The sequence below is a fragment of the Aedes albopictus genome, chromosome 3, assembly GCF_035046485.1.
Source record: "Aedes albopictus strain Foshan chromosome 3, AalbF5, whole genome shotgun sequence".
NCBI lineage: Eukaryota > Metazoa > Arthropoda > Insecta > Diptera > Culicidae > Aedes > Aedes albopictus.
Window position 1 is genome coordinate 12331882 of NC_085138.1, and position 21670 is coordinate 12353551.

The following is a 21670-nucleotide window of genomic DNA, read 5'->3' on the forward strand; positions in this document are numbered from 1 at the left end:
ACACGTGCGCGCGGCCCAACTATCGCCCTCTCTGGCTTCCCATCCACCACACACTATTGAATGCTAGGCTTCTGCTCGGCACAGCAAATCTAACCCGAAAATTTAGAGTAAAAATTACGAACACACGTGCGCGCGGCCCAACTATCGCCCTCTCTGGCTTCCCATCCACCACACACTATTGAATGCTAGGCCTCTGCTCGGCACAGCAAATCTAACCCGAAAATTTAGAGTAAAAATTACGAACACACGTGCGCGCGGCCCAACTATCGCCCTCTCTGGCTTCCCATCCACCACACACTATTGAATGCTAGGCCTCTGCTCGGCACAGCAAATCTAACCCGAAAATTTAGAGTAAAAATTACGAACACACGTGCGCGCGGCCCAACTATCGCCCTCTCTGGCTTCCCATCCACCACACACTATTGAATGCTAGGCCTCTGCTCGGCACAGCAAATCTAACCCGAAAATTTAGAGTAAAAATTACGAACACACGTACGCGCGGCCCAACTATCGCCCTCTCTGGCTTCCCATCCACCACACACTATTGAATGCTAGGCTTCTGCTCGGCACAGCAAATCTAACCCGAAAATTTAGAGTAAAAATTACGAACACACGTGCGCGCGGCCCAACTATCGCCCTCTCTGGCTTCCCATCCACCACACACTATTGAATGCTAGGCTTCTGCTCGGCACAGCAAATCTAACCCGAAAATTTAGAGTAAAAATTACGAACACACGTGCGCGCGGCCCAACTATCGCCCTCTCTGGCTTCCCATCCACCACACACTATTGAATGCTAGGCCTCTGCTCGGCACAGCAAATCTAACCCGAAAATTTAGAGTAAAAATTACGAACACACGTGCGCGCGGCCCAACTATCGCCCTCTCTGGCTTCCCATCCACCACACACTATTGAATGCTAGGCCTCTGCTCGGCACAGCAAATCTAACCCGAAAATTTAGAGTAAAAATTACGAACACACGTGCGCGCGGCCCAACTATCGCCCTCTCTGGCTTCCCATCCACCACACACTATTGAATGCTAGGCCTCTGCTCGGCACAGCAAATCTAACCCGAAAATTTAGAGTAAAAATTACGAACACACGTGCGCGCGGCCCAACTATCGCCCTCTCTGGCTTCCCATCCACCACACACTCGTCTTTAGAAAAATAAATTTATTGGAAAAATTCACTATTCTTGGCTACGCAGCCTTGGTTAATCACCAAGAGAAAATCTAAGCGACCTGGAAGATTCTGGAGAGCATGTCCATTGTATACTGGAAAAAGTGATAATGAAGTTCTCGAAGACGATCATATCAGCAGGAGGATTTTCAGTGCATACAAATTACAGTGCAGAGAACACCGGTAAGATATCAACCTACCAAAATCAAATGTTGTTATGTTGTACGTAAGAATGATTTGTAACCTTAATTGTCAATCTTTCATATTAGGCGAACCTCAAAATTGTATAGTATCAGTATGAAATATAAAAAAAATAAGCGAATATGTTAATGAGCGATGACATACGCCTTTGCCATTCGTTAGTTTTACAAGTGAATGCCGTTTTCAAAACTGAATTAACGTGCAACTCAGTTTGGTGCATTTTTCAAAAACAAAAAAGCAGTTTTCTCGCTCAAATATTCTGATTCGCTTTTGGAAGACGATCAGCGTGATTCTATCGGCCAAAGGAATTGTGTGATTGTTTTTGGGCTATCTTGAGTTTAATATGGACGAAAAAACTTCATTTTTAGTGTTGGATTATGCACCAATTTGATTTGCTCCTTAATAAACATCCAAAAATAAGAGATTGAGATCAATTGTAATGATAGTTTTAAATTTAACTATCACAGAATAAACATGATTAAATGAATCTAAGTTTTATAATAATTCAACTATAAGCACTTCAAATGAGCGTAACTGAAGAATTTGACCAATATTATTTTTGAAATTCAGTTTAGGGGTGTACAATAACTATATAAATGAATGAACTGTCCTTTATGTTTTTCATTATATATTGTTCTGGCTATAATAGTAAATGAAGCCAACAACGTCCGTATTCTACAGGTTCAAGAATACTTCCCTTATATTAGCGTAATGGCTAATTTTAATACAAAATGCAGTCAATATTACTGCATAGTATCAAATTGAAGCATATAATTATAATTTGGGACTTCAAGGCATGCTTCTGTTATGAAATGTGATGGTTTTCTATAGAAACCCTTGATTTTTTAGGGGTTAGGTCCTTTAAAAGGGCGTAACTCAAAATTTTGTCTACTGATATTTTTTTAAATTTGTCCAGGAGTGTGAGAATGATAAAGAAAGAGTATGGCGTTTCAGATTTTCAGACAGAAGCATGCTTCTGTTATGAAATATGATGATTTTCAATAGAACTCCTGATTTTTTAGAGGTTAGGCCTTTTAAAAGGGCGTAACTTGAAATTTCGCCAAACGATTTTTTTTTAATTTGTCCAGAGGTGTAGGAATAATAAAGAAAGAGAATGGCGTTTCAGGTTTTGATGGTATATTTTTTGATAATAACGGTAAATGAAGCACCGTGCAGGTTCCTGTGATAATGTTAAAGAATATCAATGAAAACAGAAGCCAGTTAACCGACATGATTGCTTGTACCTTCTCCTCCTTCTTCTTCTTCTTCTTCTTCTTCTTCTTCTTCTTCTTCTTCTCCTTCTTCTTCTTCTTCTACTTCTTCCTCTTCTTCTTCTTCTTCTTCTTCTCATTCTTCTTCTTTATGGCTCGACGTTCGCATTGGAACTTGGCCTGCCTCTCTTCAACTTAGTGTTCTTAGAGCAGGCTAACTGGAGACCCAGTTGCTTGTACCATGGACAGGATTTTTGTCAAATGGATAAAGTGCGATATTCATTAACATATGTCATTTGAGATTTCTCGAAGGCACGAGTTCTTCGATAGTTTCTCGAAGGCACAAGAAAGGCACCATCACCGCTATGTGGATTAATTAGGCTCAAATAGGCTCTATATGTTATACAAGTATCTACAGGGGGTGGCCAAAATGTTTGAGATAGGCAACTTTTTTTCTCCTACAAAAAAAATCAACATTTTGTAACTTTTCATAGAGTACATCAAAAAACCTCAAATTTTGACTGTTTATCAACCTGTTATACAGGGGATAGACAAAATGATCGGGACAGGCAAAATTTTCACTTTACAAAAAATGTTCAACTAGCTGTAACTTTTCGAAAAGTGCATCGAATATTCTCAAATTTTTACTGTAAGTTCTTCAACTAGTTGTGTATCAGTGGACAAAATTTGGAAAAGATCGGACAATTCTTCACGAAGTTATAAAGATTTTTGAAAAAGATAAAATTATCCGATAGCCAACTTTGAGCTGTTATACCTCCAGATTTAATGAACCGATTGCAATGAAATTTTGACCATTCATGACTTATATAATGAACTCTGGAAAACATTTGACTTAACTTGAAATTTTTAACAAGCGAAAAAGTTATAGCGATTTAATTTTGTTCACGATTTTTTACTAAATTGGTCTATTTTTATTATGCATCCCATTACTTTTTCAATTTATTGGCGGTTATGTTGTTACTTTCCTTCAAAACGCATTTATATATAAGTCAATTAGAGGGAAACTAAATGAACTATAATTTGCATCTTGGATTTTGAAACGATGTTGATGTTTTGGATAATTTGGTGTTTTATTAGAAAAATAATCTAACCGTTATAATTTTCTTCCGTGTTAAGAATATTAAGTTAAGTCAATGGTTTTTCATAGCTCATTATATAAGTCATTAATGGTCAAAATTTCATTACATTCGGTTTATTGAATCCGGAGATATAACAGCTCAAAGTTGGCTATCGGATAATTTTACCTTTTTCAAAAATCTTTATAACTTTGTGAAGAATTGTTCGATCTTTTCCAAATTTGGTCCACTAATACACAACTAGTTGAAGAACTTACAGTAAAAATTTGAGAATATTTGATACACTTTTCGAATAGTTACAGCTAATTAAACATTTTTTGAAAAGTGAAAATTTTGCCAGTCTCGGTCATTTTGTCTATCCCCTGTATGTGCATCATTTGGGCTAGATTGAATAGTTTTCCGCGAAATTAGAACCGTTCGGGTAAAATACTATTTTTTAGACAACTCATTTTTGAGCTGTCATATCTCGGAAACCAGTGAATCGAATTGAAAGAATTTTTTAACGTTTATCAACAATATGTTGATACTTAATACAACGTTATAAAATGTAATATTTTCTCACGGCGAATAAGGTTATACCGGGTTGAATTTTTTAGCCATATAGAGGAAAATAAGTCAAATTTACAATACCACACAAAAATTTCTAAATGTGTTCTTCCTTTAATCTAAATAGGCTCTAATATATCTGAATAAAGATAACTTGAGTACAGAAGTGGAAAATCTTTGGGCATCAACACTAAAATTTATTGACATTGACGTAAAAAAGTTACATTTTTTGAGAAAAATCCAAAAAGTGTCAATCTATGATAACTTTTTTCAATGTTCAAAAAGTATCTAGATTTTGATAGTTTGTGAAGCATTTGTATATTGTAAGTGTATGTTCAAAATTTCATTCAATTCGGTTCACTGGTTTCCAAGATATGACAGCTCAAAAATGAGTTGTCTAAAAAATAGTCTTTTACCCGAACGGTTCTAACTTTGCGAAAGATTAATCAATCGAGCCCAAATTTGTACCAATGATGCACATATAATAGGTTGACAAACAGTCAAAATTTTAGGTTTTTTATGTACTCTATGAAAAGTTATAGCATGTTGAACTTTTTTGTGAGAGTAAAAAAATTGCCTATCCCAAACATTTTGGCCATCTCCTGTATTTTTTGAAGCATTTATATATTGATGAAAAAACGTTCAAAATTTCATTCGTTTCGGTTTTCGGTTCATTGGTATCGGAGATATGCCAGTTCAGAAATTAGTTATCTAAAAAATAGTGTTATACGAGAACGATTCTTCGCGAAAGACTAACCAATTGAGATAACATTTGTACCAATGATCCTCACACATATGATCATTGGTACAAACAATCAAAGTTTGAGAATTTTTGATGCACTATATGAAAAGTTACAGCTCGATTGCGAGAGAAAAAAGTTACCTATCCCAAACATCTTGGCCACCCCTGTGTATTAATCTCATATTCATGGGCGGGTATTGTCATCAAATATTGAAAATGTATTACAATTTTACTAAGCACCACAATTAATTTAATCATTTATTGCTCTAGAGAAATACACGTACGTATGATAAGTAAACTTTTACATTCTTTTGGAATAAATAAATTAAAACATATTCTTCGAGAAAACAATTTGATAACCTAGCGAATGTCTGAAACCATAATTAACTGCTTATCCACCAAATCCCTGGCCCATTCCTTGCGCTCCTGCATTGGCCACCGAACCGCCCATACCCATGCCTCCAAAAGGTCCGCCCATTCCGAATCCCTGCGAAGCGGCGCCAGCGTTTGCGGACGAAGCCCCCATTCCGCCACCCATGCCGGGGAATCCACCGCCCATTCCGAAACCTTGTGCACCGGCGTTGGCGTTTGAAGAACTCATTCCTCCACCCATGCCGGGGAATCCTCCTCCCATACCCATTCCTTGGGATGCGGCATTGGCTCCTGCTCCGGACGCCCCGAATCCAAACTGTGGGGCACAGCTTACGGCAGCAATGACGGTCGCGATGACAGCAAATGCTACGAACGATTTCATTTTGATTTGATTGAATTTGTTTAGGAACTTCAGTTCAGGTAATGTTTAATGCTCAATAGTTAGATCGAGTTTGATTCAAAGGATCTCAGAGATCACTGTTTTATACCATAGCTGGAGCTTTTTACTTCACTCGTTGAAATTCCAACGCCATCCCGTGGAAGCGTTGTTATCAATTACATTGCAGTGTTTATAAATATGGAAAACCTGGACTGGTAATCTTCTCACTGGCTATTCCATAGGAATCATCACGTTTTCTGAACAGCCAAACTCTTCTAGGAACGTTGTTTTGTATTAGCATATGCATTATGCAACTTTCAACAAATTGGGATTTTCACCATTTAATTCATTTTATTAACATTCATTGAATTTTTTCGGTGAATCTAATAGGGTATTGTACCATTTGGGCAGGTGTACCTATTTTGGGCACTTGCCGCTATAACTAAGTCAATTTCAAACCGATTGATTTGAATTTTTGTACAGACTTAGATACTGAACGTGCCTAACTCTGTACAAAATTTCAAATCAATTGTTTTGAAATTGACTTAGTTATAGCGGCAAGTGCCCAAAATAGGTACACCTGCCCAAATGGCACAAGACCCTACTACTCAAAGTAAGTGAGAGTAAGGGAAGTAATAAAAGCACACAATGGATAGAATGAGAATCGCGATCTCCAAGAAATCTTGAAGAATTTTCTAGTGTAATTTATGACACATTTTTTTAGGATTTTTGAGGATTTCTCCAGACGGATTTGACACTTTGCTTCTAATTATGAAGAGACTTGAAGACTTTCCGGAACTTTAGCCAGAAAGTTCCTGATGTTGTGATATACATAAATAATTATGTTGTTCAAGGAATAAAACAAATTCGTCATGGTTTTTGTTTTTAAACCTGTTGAACTCAGAGTTGGCTTCAAATCTTTCCCAACCAAGATGAATTATATGGCCAAATTTCAGGCAATTTGGCCGACAAAAACCCCTCATGACGAAGAGAACAAACCTGCCGATAATATATATCCTAAGTCGCCCTATTCAATAGCTTAATCTAAAAAGCGCATTTTTCTGAGTATAAAACAATTTTATTGCGTTCCAACATCTTTGTTTTAAGATATTGGGGTCTTCAATTAGCCTGGTGGTTAAGGCTATGGATCGCCAATCCGGAGACGGCGGGTTCGATTCCCGTTCCGGTCGGGAAAATTTTCTCGGCTCCCTGGGTATTGTGTTTCATTGTACTTGCCTCACAATATACAAACTCGGATAGTGGGATAGTGGGATAAACTATGGCTAAACCATGGCTTAACAAGACAGCCAATTTATCAAAGAACCAACATTACATTTTGAACAAATCACTCAAAAGAAAATATAATAAAAAAAAAGAAGACAATTCACACCGTCTTCAGCCAGAGGCTGCACAGACTGAACACATTACTTACACTAGAACACCCAGTGGCCCAGTGATGAATTTTTCGTTCGACTGGAGCGGAAATCGAACCCACACTCCGAGGTTTACGATACGCCTAGACGACTGCCGCCGCTAACCCCACGGCCACGAAGCCCACATGTTGCTCAACATTGAGTGCCAAGAGACGTAATCACCGGCATTTATGTCTGTAACTAGATAAAATGTACATTCATTATTTTTTTTATATATTCCACAGCAGTTCAATTGTACGAGACGCTTGGGTCGATGCTTGTGACATTTCAGTGCTCACGTGCTTACTTCAGAAGTCGACACCTCTCAAGTAGATTTAAACACCCTTAAGCACTTTTTGCTTCATGGGATCCCGACAGAGTATGAGTAGATTACCTGAACAGATGCTGTGAATGCATCATGCCGCACCACATATTGCCATGCATTTATAAAGATCGATATTGAATAATAAAAATAAAAATCCTTTTCATTTCGCAATTCGTACATCAGCTCCAGTATCTGGAAATAATATCTTCAATAAATACCAAAACTTTTTTTGGCTGAATTTGATACAAGTTTTTTCACCTGCGATAAAAATACTGACAGCGAAATCAAAATTAAAAGTACGTGTTTTGAGCTGAGCAGCTGCTGAAATATAAGGCGTTGTTCAGTTGATTACGTGCTGTGCTATTTCACCACTGCTGATCATTATTGAGTCATGAGAAGTTTATGTTTTGCTTTGGGTGCTTCAACTGACCATCTCTAGGATGGCGCAGATAGGAAGGCATGCGGCTGGCAATCAACAGGTTCTAATCTGGATTTAGGTTATTTTGTATGTAATTCTTATTTCATGATAGGTGTATTAACATGAGAGAAAATAATTACTTTCGCGAGAGTTCAACATTTTTGCATTTTATTTATTTTTAGTCACTTTGCCCATGCTTAATAGAAGCTTTCTTGTATATTTATATACACTTTTTACAACAACCTGTAAAGTTGGTACAAAACACTACGCTCAATAACTTCTCCAAATTTGTGTGAACAAAACCCGAACATAGGTTGTACGTGAGAATAATACAAATATTATTCAACATTATGCTGAATAATTTCGTCATAATGATGCCTGTTAAATGAGAGATTATTAGTTTCCCAACTAATAATCTCTCATTTAACAGGCATCATTATGACGAAATTATTCAGTTCCGATGCGAACAAACGAACGAACAGCCAAATAAACAAAATAATATCCGTAGATGAAATGACAGTGAATCTATAAAATGACAGCTCGCCCCGAACAAAAAACAAAAAAATCTCCATATAAACTTAAAATGGATTTTGAAAACAGTTTTCTTGATGCCCAGGAATGATGATATATCCCTTTCGTGACGGAGGGCAAAAAAGCGAAATCTTCATACAAATGGCTCAACTTTGGCTCTCCAGAACTCTTAGATATCCCAACAAAACAGCAATTATTTTTCCTCATTTGAAAGAACTACTCTTTAACTTTCAATATCTAGCCTTGATTACCTAGATAAATCGTAAATAAAAAATATGCGACAGATAAAACTTTTTCATGTTTTACAATTTTTGTCCACTTTTTGTTTACCTTGTTGTGTTAAATCTCACAGGCAACGTAAACAAAAGTTTGTTTTTACACAAACAAGTATAAGTAATGGCTGAATTTTTGAAATAGTTTACATCACATAAAACAAAGTCTAAACAGATGAAAAAAATATGCAAAACTGTTACCGCTTAGTAACACAATTGTGCTGGTTCGTCACAAAAGGGATATGTATTAGATATCGATTAATTTTCGAAGATTTCAATTTTGAAGTAATCTGGATACCCCTACAGAACCCAATTGAAGTGTTGAATTTGACAGAAGTTTGCATGATATTTTATTTAAATCTTTATGATATATCATAAATATAAAGACCCAACTTTATCTCCCTTAAGCAACTGAACCAACAAGCTAAAACTGAAACGTATAAATATTTATAAACAAAGCTAGAATTTGATAGGTTTCATTATGGGATTCTACAAATTGTACAACGCGACTAAAGGTATGTCTAGGCAAATTTTCTATTTTTGTTGTATTTTATAACCAGAAAATAAATAAATAAATTGTTTCATTCCATTAGATAATACAATTTGAAATAAATAACTTGGAAGATTATCTAAAACCAATAAAAAAAACACACAAAATTATTACAGTTGCGAAAAAAATGTTAAAAATATGCCTTGGCTAAACGAATGTCTTGCGTCTTGGCACATAACCTTGGGCTAGCTCAGAGTGGTAAACATGACTTTCGCATAGGGATGCCGCGGAACTACGCTAGGGATTACGGTACTGGCCATATTGCCTCACATTAATTACAATTGTGTACTATGCCATTCAGATTGGTATACTGCAATAAGTCTGAAATTCCCATGCGACGGGTTTTACAAATTCCTACGTTGTATTGCTATATGAATGTTTGTACACAACATGCATTGATAACGATTTCAGTACGAATCGTTCTACACTAAAGGGAAATGATTCTGTCTGTTGAGTAGTATATAATCCTTACAAACTGCACAATCCAGCATCAAAGTCAATTGTATCATCATTCGATTAACATCATAACTACTTCAATTTACTTAAGTAAGAGTTCAATAATTTAGTACAAAAATGAAGTCTTACGCCGCCATCGTCCTCGTCTCGAGCCTCATTGCCGCCACTAGCTGTGCCCCACAGTTTGGATTCGGAGCATCCGGAGCAGGAGCCAACGCCGCATCCCAAGGAATGGGAATGGGAGGAGGATTTCCCGGTATGGGCGGGGGCATGAGTTCCTCAAATGCCAACGCCGGTGCACAAGGTTTCGGAATGGGCGGTGGATTCCCCGGAATGGGAGGTGGCATGGGCGCTTCGTCCGCAAACGCTGGTGCCGCTTCGCAGGGATTCGGAATGGGCGGACCTTTCGGAGGCATGGGTATGGGAGGCTCGGCGGCCAATGCTGGAGCGCAAGGTATGGGCCAGGGATTCGGTGGGTAAGAAGGGGTATATTATTTAGTGAATTAGCTAGGTGTTCAAATTATTTTCCAAAGATAGTAATTCTATTTATTTTTGGAAAAAGTGTAATTATTTATTGATTTATACGTGCGTAGTATTGCTGAAGAGAGTAATAAATGAATGAAAACAATTGCAACTATAAGTAAAAATGTAATTCATTAGTAAAATATGATTGATGACAGAACCACGTCCACAAACCGCCATTCTCCACCATCTCCGAGCACCATTGGAAGCTCAAGACTTCATAGGTCAACGGCTTCTCCGTCATCTTGTCAATGGACTACATCGAGCCTGATCAGCCATCGCTGGAACAGTAGCTCCATCGCGAGCGCTCGCAGGTTTGCAGCCAAAGAAGGTACCGAAAGCCGGGTTGAAATAGATCTGTTTTTTTCAAGTAGATAAAGCATTTTTTGAATAGTTTCCTTAAGAAAAGTATTAAGTATCAGATTTCAACAGCACGATACTTCAAAGAAAACTATCAAAAATACGCTTTTTTCTAACAGAAATTTGACCCGAAGATCTATTCGACCCCGGTTTACGGTACGTGCAGTGAACAACACGCTATGTCCAAAGGGAAGTATTATGAAAAGTGAATGTACCTCAAAATTTATTCGCAAGTACCATATTTTTAGACCTCTAGATTCAGAAAATGTGTGAATGTTTAAAATAATCTATCTTGGGTTTTTTTTTCATACATTTTTATATGGGACGAAATTGACCTCAAAATGACTTTTTCGATATTTGTATGGGAAAATAGGAAAAAAATCAAAAATATCAAAAAACCCAAGATGAAATATTTTAAATCGCACAGATTCTGAAACTAGAGGTCCAAAGCTACGATCCTAGGGAAAATTATTTGAGGTACATTCGATTTTCATAATACTTCTCTTTGGACATAGCGTAAACCAGTAGTGACCAATACAACAGGCAACTAGATAGGGTAAAAGGGTATAATGCGCCCCACCGGGGCAAAACGTCCCCCCCCTTTATTTTCTAGCGATTCAAGCGTTTTCTGCATGCGTGATTGATTAGAAATCTTAAATATTGAAGAATAATTGCCATCAGGGCCCATATAGCCGAGGCGGTAAACGCACGGGTATTCAGCATGACCATGCTGAGGGTGACGGGTTCGATTCCCGGTCGGTCCAGGATCTTTTCGTAAAGGTAATTTCCTTGACTTCCTTGGGCATAGAGTATCTTCGAGCCTGCCACACGATATACGCATGCAAAATGGTCATTGGCAGAGGAAGCTCTCAGTTAATAACTGTGGAAGTGCTCATAGAACACTAAACTGAGAAGCAGGCTTTGTCCCAATGAGGACGTTACGCCAAGAAGAAGAAGAAGAAGAATTGCCATCAAGTTAGTCCGTTAAGTTGCTTGGTACAGAACAGCAATAAAAATATCAAAAAGTCTGAAATGGAGGCTTTCGGCGTAATATGTTACCTCTTGTAAGCTGACTTCATTGTAAACGAAGCTAGTTCTATTCACTTCTGTTATTTTGCAACTTTAATGTAGTTAAACACAATTGTTAAAAGACCCTCCTAGGATAAGCATGTGGTGGCATTATCCACTGGAACAGTTTTATCACGGGGCTGCGCGTTTTTCTTTTAATGGGGCGTATTGCCCCGTTTGTTTTGAAAAGGCAAATTTTGGAACTTTTTCGAAAAACGTTTCAAGTCTTCCATAGCCGCCCCTCCGAAAGCAAAGTTCGCATGCAACACATCACTGACTTTAAGAACAACGATTTGCAGTGGGCAATAGATAGAATAAGGCGCCAGTTTTAGATACATTGCCGTGCCATTTCTGCCTACCTGTTTACCCTACACCGTAAATTTCGACCCGCTTTAGTGTAGTTTCTTTGAATCTTTGAGCGCCCTAATAGATCCGTGAAGCCCCACCGGTTGCCGGCTAGTGCGCCGTCCGAGTCTCATGCTGCTGAGTTGTTGTCGGGTAGAACATTAGTTTCAATTCAGCCTCTACGTCTACTGGTGCAGCTCGAGTCCGGATTAGAACGATTTCAATTGGCTTCTTTAGCGGTGTTGAGATAATTCCATATTCTGAATCTGCATGCGAAACTGAGCCGAAATCCAAATTTTCATGAATTTTGGTGCCCGGGAATCTATTTAAAAATCAATTTCAAGTTTGTATGGGAGCGATTTGTCGAATCACCTCTCGTCGCATTTTGTACTGGGTGGAGTTGTCAAACAGGTACCCAACTGTCAAAAGGTGATTTCAAAAAATCTCTTCGAAGTTGATTTTAGGTACCAAAATAAAGTTCTAAAAATCTGAAAAAAATCATAGTGGCTCAGAAAAAGGTGCTCTTTTGTATAAAATCAAAAAATCGATACATTTTTCTTAATTTAAAAACCCAATTCGGATTCGAACTAGGTACAATTCAATTCGCTGCTGAATCTCCTGCTTTTGCCTGCGTACAACTCTTTCACAACGGGAGCTCGATCATTCTTCATTACACCAACGAAGCTAGCCATGAAAATGTTTGACAATTCTCAGGTCATTTTGACAGTTCACAAACATGCACGAAAAAGACGGATCATATATTCTACTTTATCGCTCTTGTTGTCGTATTTTTCATGCTCATGTTACATCTGTCAAAATGAGCTGAGAATTGTCAGTCGTTCTGAGGTTAGGTTCGTTGGTGCAATAAAGAATTGGTGTCATGCCATCTACTACACCATAACCTACATGGATAAACAAAAAAAAACACACACTGACAAGCATGGATGCTCGCTCGTGGTTCCTATTGATACATGTTTGTGTAGCCAGAAAAAAACGCACTGAATGAATAGTTTTTGAAATTACAAAAAAAAAACTTAATACTTATACAACTCGTTGCAAAACTCGATTTCTCAGAATTTGTCGTATTTATCCTACTCGGCAAGCCTTGTTGGACCAAAATGTTTGGGATAGGTAACTTTTTTCCTATCACAAAAAAGTTCAACAAGCTGACATTTTTAATAGAGTGCAGCAAAAATTCACAAATTTTGACTGTTTGTCAACCTGTTATATGTGCATCATTGGTACAGATTCGAGCTCGATTGATTAATATTTCGCGAAGCAAGAACAGTTCTCGTATAACACTATTTGTCAGACAACTTATGTTTGAACTGTCATATCTCCGAAACCAGTGAATCAAATTTAATGAAATTTTCAGCATTTATTAACAATATATTGGCACTTAATACAACGTTATAAAATGTAACATTTTCTCACAACAAATAATGTTATACCGGTTTGACGTTTTTACCCATATAGACGAAAATAAGTCAAAATTACAGCAAATCAAAAAAAAAATACTAAATGTGTTCTTCCTTTAATCCAAATAGGCTCTATTCTTCTTCTTCTTCTTATTTTTGGTTTGACGTTCACATTGGAACTTGGCCTGCCTCTCTTCAACTTAGTGTTCTTAAAGCACTTCTACAGTTATTAATTTAAGGGCTTACTTTGCCTGCCATTGCATGAATTTGTACATTGTGTGGCAAGTACAATGATACAGTATGCCCAGGGAGTCGAGAAAATTTTCCCGACCGGAACGGGAATCGAACCCGCCGTCTCCGGATTGGCGATCCATAGCCTTAACCACTAGGCTAACTGGAGACCCGAAATAGGCTCTATATGATAAACAAATGCGTATTTTTGAAGCATTTATATATTAACCTTCATCCAGCCAACGTACATTTTCCACCTTCGGAAAAGCACAAAAATTGTCATAACTTTTTTGTTTTTCGATGGATTTTGATGAAATTTTCACAACTTCCCGAAAAACTCTTCTAGTTTATGATGCCGGGGACATGGGTGCCTGGTCCACATGGTTCCGGAGTTATTCCGGATTGTCTTGGGGTACCAAAATTGGCCACATACTTCGCGCAACGTATATCTCAAGATCCCGATGAGATAGAAGTATAGTGTCTTCGGCGAATTTGTTCAGAAGGTTAAGTACTAACTGGCAACGGCGACTTTGGTTCGCGATTCGGCCGCTAGGCGGCGCCAGAGTCAAAAATGTGCAAACCCTCATATCTCTGAAACCTAATAAGATAGAATGATGCTGTCTTCGGCAAATTTCTTCAGCAAGGTCAGAACTATCTGATAGTAAAGCCTTTGGTTTGGGATTTATGCGCTAGGTGGCGCATTGTGTCTGAAAAATTCAAACACGTTTATCTCGATACCCTAATGAGGTACAAGCATGCGGTTTTCAGTTGCAAGTTGTTCAGCAGGCTAAGAACTATTTGGCAATGGCGTCTTTGGTTCGAGAATCGTCCGCTAGGTGGCGCCAGGGTAAAAAAAAAATCAAACTTTTATATCAGAATCCTGATAAGATAGAATGATGCCGTCTTCAACAAAGTTCTTCAGCAAGCTGAAAGCTGCCTGATAGTTGAGTCTTTGATTCGTGATATATTCGCTAGGTTAATCGCTACACCGTCTTCGACCCCCAGCAGACAAATTTTGTCACCCCACAATATTGCTCCGTTTTTTCTACAGGAACTCTTCCGGGAATTTTTCCAGGAATTTCTCCAGGAATTTCTCTAGAAACTCCTCTGGAAATGTCTCCGAGAATTCTTCCGCATTTTTTTTCCAGGATTTCCTCTAGGACCCACATCAGGAATTTCAGTGGAGATTCCTACAGGAATTCCTTCGGTAATTTCTCCAGGAATCCTATAGAAATTCCTCCGGATTTCCCCAGAGAATACCTCAATGAGTTCCTCCGGGAATTACTTCATGAACTGATCCGGGATTTTGCTCCGGAATTCTTTCAATAATTTCTCCGGGGTTAATTTCTTAGAGAATTTTTGTAGGAGTTCCTCCAGGAATATCTCCGGGAATGTCTCCGGAAATTTCTTCGGAAATTTCTTCAGAAATTGTTCGGGAAATCCTCCAGAAATTCTTCCAGGAATTCCTCCGGGAATTTCTTCAGGAAAACTGCTTTTTTAAGAAAAGCCTCTGAGAATTTCTCCAGGAATTCCTCTGGGAATTTCTCTAGGAATTCCTTCTTTGTTTTCTCCAGGAATTCCGCCGGGAATTTCTTCGGGAATTCCTCCGGGAATGTCCCTGGAAATTCCACTAGGAATTTCTTCAGGAAATCTTTCCAAAATTTTTCCTGAAATTCCACTATGAATTTCTTTACGATTCCCTCCAGGAGTTTCTGCGGGAATTCTTCTAAGACTCAGCAATTCCTCCGGTGATTCCTTCAGTAATTTCTCCAGGACTTTTTTCGGCGTTATTTCCAGGGATTCTTTCGGATATTTCCCCAGGAATTCCTCCTGGAATTCCCGCAAGGGATTCCTGCAGAGAATCTTCCAGGAATTTCCTTCGGGGGATTTCCCTTCGGGGAACGAGGATTCCATGAAGAATTTTCCAGAGGAATTGCTGGAGAAATCACCGGAGGAATTCATAGAGAAATTTCCTGAGGAATTCCTGCGGGAAATTCTACAGTGATTCTCTGAGGAATACTTGGTGAAATTCCCAGAAGATTTCCTGAGAAAATCCCGAAAATTTCCTTTAAAAATTCTCGGAGGAATTTCAGAAGAGTCCCCGGAGGAATTTCAGAAGAGTCCCTGGAGGAATTCCTGAAAGAATTCCTGGAGGATTTTCTGGAAGATTTCCAGAAGAAATTCCCAAAACAATTCCTTGATGATTTCCTGGAAAAATTCCCGGAGACATTCTCGGAGGAATTCCTGGAGAAATTCCCGGAGAAATTACAGGATAAATTCCCTGAGGTATTCGTAAAGGAAGTCCTAGAAGAATTCCGGGAGAAATTCTCGAGGGTTTTGTGAGAAAAAAAAAATCACGGAAGACTTCCTGAAGAACTTTTTCTTGAAAAAAAAAACCGACAGTTTTCCTCAGAAAATTCCCGGATATAGGTGACATTGGGTATTATCGGCAGGTTTGTTCTCTTCGTCATGGGGGGTTTTTGTCGGCCAAATTGCATGAAACTTGGCCATATAGTTCACATTGGTTGGAAAGGATTTGAGGCCAACTCCGAGTTCAATAGGTTTCAAAAAACCCCCCAAGACGAAGAGAACAAAACGGCCGAGAATAGGTAATTTCCCCTATTCCTGGAGAAACTCTTGGAAAAATTCCAGGAGAAATTCCTAGAGAAGTTTTTGGAGGAATTCCTATAGAACACCCCGGAGGAATTCCTGAAGAAATTCCCGGAGGAGTTCATGGAGGAATTCCCGGAGGCATTCATGGACAAATTCTTGGGAAAATTCTCTGTGAATATTCCGGCGAAAATCTTGGAAAAAAAGTCCGGAACAATTCCTGGAAAAATTCCCAGAAGAATTCATGCAGAAATTTCCGAAGGAATTCCTGAAGGAGTTCCTGATGGGAGTCCCAGATAAAATCCTGGGGAAATTTTCGGAGGAATTCCTGGAGGATGTTCTGGAGGATTTCCCGGAAAAACTTCTGGAGAATGTCCTAGTAGAATTCCCGGAAGATATTCCTGGAGACAGTTTTTGAGGAATTCCCAGTGGAATTCTTGGAAAAATTCCTGGCAAAATTCCCCGAAGAATTCCTGTAGAAATTCCCGGAGACATTCCCGGAAGAAAAAACGGAGCAAATAAAACAATATTGTAGGGCGACAAAATTTGTCTGCAGAGGGCCAAAGACGGTGTTAAAGAATTGCCTCTTGTACCACCGTACTCGACCGTCTACTATCCATTTGGCCTTTTAGCTTGCTGAACAACTATGCTGAAAATGGAATACTTCTTGTTCATTAGGGTGTTCATACAAATATTGTCTTATTACTAGACCGAACCTATCGAATAATATCAGATCCAAGGACAGATATGTCGTTCTTCCTCTTTCAGAATAATTTGCTGGACATTTTTCAATTTTTGAGATAAAATTGTATGAATGTTTTGATTGCTGGTGTCACCTAGCGTCGCCATTGCTGGATAGATCTCAACCTGCCGAACAATTTTACAAAAAACGCCATGCTTTTAGCTTATAACAGTAACGAGATGCATGTGTTTAAATATTATACACAAGGTACCACCTAGCGAATAAATCACGAATCAAAGACTCAACTATCAGACAGTTTTCAGCTTGCTGAAGAACTTTGTTGAAGACGGCATCATTCTATCTTATCAGGATTCTGAGATATAAAAGTTTGAACATTTTTTACCCTGGCGCCACCTAGCGGACGATTCTCGAACCAAAGACGCCATTGCCAAATAGTTCTTAGCCTGCTGAACAACTTTGCTGAAACCCGCATGCTTGTACCTCATTAGGGTATCGAGATAAACGTGTTTGAATTTTTCAGACACAATGCGCCACCTAGCGGATAAATCCCAAACCAAAGGCTTTACTATCAGATAGTTCTGACCTTGCTGAAGAATTTTGCCGAAGACAGCATCATTCTATCTTATCAGGTTTCTGAGACATGAGGGTTTGAACATTTTTGACTCTGGCGCCGCCTAGCGGCCGAATCGCGAACCAAAGTCGCCGTTGCCAGTTAGTTCTTAACCTGCTGAACAAATTCGCCGAAGACACTATACTTCTATCTCATCGGGATCTTGTGATATACGTTGCGCAAAGTATGTGGCCAATTTTGGTACCCCAAGACAATCCGGAATAACTCCGGAACCATGTGGACCAGGCACCCATGTCCCCGGCATCATAAACTAGAAGAGTTTTTCGGGAAGTTGTGAAAATTTCATCAAAATCCATCGAAAAACAAAAAAGTTATGACCATTTTTGTGCTTTTCCGAAGTTGGAAAATGTACGTTGGCTGGATGAAGGTTAATGAAAAACGTTCGAAATTTCATTCGATTCGGTTCACTGGTATCGGAGATATGCCAGTTCAGAAATTAGTTATCTAAAAAATAGTGTTACACGAGAACGATTCTTCGCGAAAGACTAACCAATTGTGATAACATTTGTACCAATGATCTCCACACATATAAAAGGTTGACAAACAATCAAAATTTGAGAATTTTTGATGCACTCTATGAAAAGTTACAGCTCGATGTTTTTTTGCGAGAGAAAAAAGTTACCTATCCCAAACATTTTGGCCACCCCTGTATATTAATACTCATATTCATGGGCGGGTATTGTCATCAAATATTGAAAATGTATTACAAATTTACTAAGAACAATAATTAATTTAATCATTTATTACTCTAGAGAAATACACCTACGTATGATAAGTAAACTTTTACATCCTTTTGGAATAAATAAATTAAAACATATTCTTCGAGAAAACAATTTGATATCCTAGCAAATGTCTGAAACTATTTTCAACTGCTTATCCACCGAATCCCTGGCCCATACCTTGCGCTCCAGCATTGGCCGCCGATCCTCCCATGCCCATGCCTCCGAAAGGTCCGCCCATTCCGAATCCCTGCGAAGCGGCGCCAGCGTTTGCGAACGAAGCTCCCATGCCGCCACCCATTCCGGGGAATCCACCGCCCATTCCGAAACCTTGTGCACCGGCGTTGGCGTTTGAGGAACTCATGCCACCGCCCATACCGGGGAATCCTCCTCCCATTCCCATTCCTTGGGATGCGGCGTTGGCTCCAGCACCGGATGCTCCGAATCCAAACTGTGGGGCACAGCTAGCGGCGGCAATGAGGCTCGATACGAGGATAATAGCGGCGTAAGACTTCATTTTTGGACTGATTGACTATTGCTTGTAATAACTTGAGTAATTTGATGTTGTTCGATGGATGGTGCAATTTGATGCTGGATTGTGCAGTTTGTAAGGATTATATACTACTCAACCGGCAGAATCATTTCGCTTCAGCTCGAAGTGATTCGTACTGAGGTCGTTATCAATGCATCTTGTATACAAACAAATGGCAATACACTGTAGGTTTTTACAAAACCCTGTCGCACTGGAATTTCAAAGCTATTGTAGTAAAATGTAGCTGAATGGTAAAATACGTCTCTCTCTTCTCTCTTCTTGGCGTAACGTCCTCATTGGGACAAAGCCTGCTTCTCAGCTTAGTGTTCTATGAGCACTTCCACAGTTATTAACTGAGAGCTTCCTCTGCCAATGACCATTTTGCATGCGTATATCGTGTGGCAGGCACGAAGATACTCTATGCCCAAGAAAGTCAAGGAAATTTCCTTTACGAAAAGATCCTGGACCGACCGGGAATCGAACCCGCCACCCTCAGCATGGTCATGCTGAATACCCGTGCGTTTACCGCCTCGGCTATATGCATAAAAAGTATTTAGAAATAAGGGTCCGTCGCGCAAAGACAATGATAAAATCGGAACATAATTGTGTACCCATATTACATGACATTAGAGCCTACAGTTCTTCAAAACAGCCACCATTTGGGATGTTTTAGCCACCATCTTGGATTCTCTGTTCGCCATTTTTGGACTCTATTTATACGATTTCCCGTAATTTTGGAGCGCCATCTTGGATGTTACTGTCGTCATTTTTTTCAACAAATCAAACCAAAAAACGAATCTCCTTAAAATAGCAGTCATCTTGAATTTTGGACCGCTTTCTTGGATATGTTGGTCCCCATCATGCATGGTATTAGAACCTAAAATTCCTTAAATCAACTTCCATTTTGAATTGTTGGCCGCCATCTTGCATTGCGAGCCACCATCATTTGGTCATAATTTTTGAACTTCGGACATCTTCTTACCAAATTGCATGGCTTTAGAGGCTAATGACCCTTATTACAACCACCATCTTGAATTTTGAGCCGCCATCTTGGATTTCATTGAATTGAACTCCGGACATTTTCTCCCTACCAAATATACCCACATTGCATGGATTTTGAGTCCAAAACTCCATATAATTGTTGCCATCTCGAGCTGCAGGTCGCCAATTTTGGTTTTGAACCGCCATCTGGTCACCATTTCTGGAAACTCCTTAAAATAACCGCCATTTTAAATTCTGGTCACTCTTTTCGGTCTCCGGAAATCTCTCTACGCCAAAAATACTCATTACTGCATGGTTTTAGAACCTAAAACTCCTTTAACTGCTGCCATTTTGGATTTTGGGCCGCCATCTGGCATATTCTGGACACCATTTTTGAACTCTGGACATCTTCTCTATATCGAATGTCCAAACATTCTTAACACCTGGTTTAAAACAACCCCCATCTTGTATTTTGGGTCGCCATCTTGAATGGTCTGGTTTCTATTTTTGAACTCCAGACATCTTTTTCATAACAAATATACCCATATTACATGGTTTAAGATCCTTGAACTCATTAAAACAGCCGCCTATTCTAGTTGTGGGCCGCCATCTTGGATTTTAAATCGCTATTTTTAATTTTTGGCCAACATCGTGGTTTTGTGTTTTTTACTGATGATTTCCACATAAAATTCGGCAACCATGCTAGAGTTTGTAAAATTCGGCACAATTTGATGTGTCGCATGATATAATTTGTTTCAGTTTTATGTATGATCAGATCACCTGTGCTGGTCTGGATCACTAAAATGGCCATAACTCCAGAACGCCTTGACTGATCTGCACCATTTTCGATAGCAAATAATGTAGTAAAAATCCGGTTTGATTCGAGCTATAATCCGGGGAGGTGCCTTAAAAGTGAGTAAACTTTTTTGCGCACATCATCTCTATTCGTCGAACTGAGTTGATTGGTATATGTGACTCGATTCTCCGAGCCTTCTATCGAAAATTCGTTTTTTGAGTGAACATGTAGCCTTTCAGTACACTTTGTTGTACGAGAAAGGCAAAAATACAGAATTTTTCATAAAAAAAGTTATTTCTGATATTAAACATACCTGATTCCATATTCTATAATTGATTAAATTACTCAAATTGTTTGTGTAACTTGATGTTGGTACTTCATGAACACTTTATGATCATCTATACTTAAATGGGCATTGTCATCATTTATTGAGATTGTATTACGTTTTTACTAACAGTTTTTACATTTTCATTCGTTTATTACTCTTGATGCTTATGTAGTGTACATATACGTAATATCAACAATTTATTACGTTCTTTTAAAATAAATAAATAGCTTCAATATGAAATGATTCGAGCACCTAGTGGAAGCCTGAACTATATACTACTTCTTATCCACCGAATCCCTGACCCATACCTTGCGCTCCAGCATTGGCCGCCGATCCTCCCATTCCCATGCCTCCAAAAGGTCCGCCCATTCCGAATCCCTGCGAAGCGGCACCAGCGTTTGCGGACGAAGCTCCCATGCCGCCTCCCATTCCGGGGAATCCACCGCCCATTCCGAAACCTTGTGCACCGGCGTTGGCGTTTGAGGAACTCATGCCACCACCCATGCCGGGGAATCCTCCTCCCATTCCCATTCCTTGGGATGCGGCGTTGGCTCCTGCTCCGGATGCACCGAATCCAAACTGTGGGGCACAGCTAACGGCGGCAATGAGACTGGATACGAGGATGATAGCGGCGTAAGACTTCATTTTTGAACTGATTGACTATTACTTGTAGTAAGTTGAGTAATTTGATGCTGTTCGATTGACGGTGCGATTGACTTTGATGCTGGATTGTGCA

General features: G+C 39.1%; 4 protein-coding genes across 4 annotated transcripts; 1 reads left to right on the plus strand and 3 right to left on the minus strand.

The window, feature by feature from the left end:
- Nucleotides 1-5220: 5220 nt before the first annotated feature.
- On the minus strand, nt 5221-6167 carry LOC134289806 (uncharacterized). Its single transcript, XM_062856354.1, has one exon. It carries the CDS (start codon nt 5727-5729, stop codon nt 5367-5369), a length of 363 nt encoding a protein of 120 aa, XP_062712338.1. The 5' UTR covers nt 5730-6167; the 3' UTR covers nt 5221-5366.
- A 3559-nt stretch (nt 6168-9726) lies between these two features.
- On the plus strand, nt 9727-10398 carry LOC134292020 (uncharacterized). The gene has a single exon (XM_062860651.1). The coding sequence runs from the start codon at nt 9808-9810 to the stop codon at nt 10168-10170; it is 363 nt and encodes a 120-aa protein (XP_062716635.1). The 5' UTR covers nt 9727-9807; the 3' UTR covers nt 10171-10398.
- A 7845-nt stretch (nt 10399-18243) lies between these two features.
- Nucleotides 18244-18877, minus strand: LOC134292245 (uncharacterized). The gene has a single exon (XM_062861236.1). The coding sequence runs from the start codon at nt 18812-18814 to the stop codon at nt 18452-18454; it is 363 nt and encodes a 120-aa protein (XP_062717220.1). The 5' UTR covers nt 18815-18877; the 3' UTR covers nt 18244-18451.
- A 2201-nt stretch (nt 18878-21078) lies between these two features.
- LOC134291908 (uncharacterized) lies at nt 21079-21670 on the minus strand. Its single transcript, XM_062860314.1, has one exon. The coding sequence runs from the start codon at nt 21577-21579 to the stop codon at nt 21217-21219; it is 363 nt and encodes a 120-aa protein (XP_062716298.1). The 5' UTR covers nt 21580-21670; the 3' UTR covers nt 21079-21216.

What these genes read in the sequence shown, in the direction of transcription:
- LOC134289806 (XM_062856354.1), bottom strand. Translation starts at nt 5,729, where the DNA reads ATGAAATCGTTCGTAGCATTTGCTGTCATCGCGACCGTCATTGCTGCC.
- LOC134291908 (XM_062860314.1), bottom strand. Translation starts at nt 21,579, where the DNA reads ATGAAGTCTTACGCCGCTATCATCCTCGTATCCAGTCTCATTGCCGCC.
- LOC134292245 (XM_062861236.1), bottom strand. Translation starts at nt 18,814, where the DNA reads ATGAAGTCTTACGCCGCTATTATCCTCGTATCGAGCCTCATTGCCGCC.
- LOC134292020 (XM_062860651.1), top strand. Translation starts at nt 9,808, where the DNA reads ATGAAGTCTTACGCCGCCATCGTCCTCGTCTCGAGCCTCATTGCCGCC.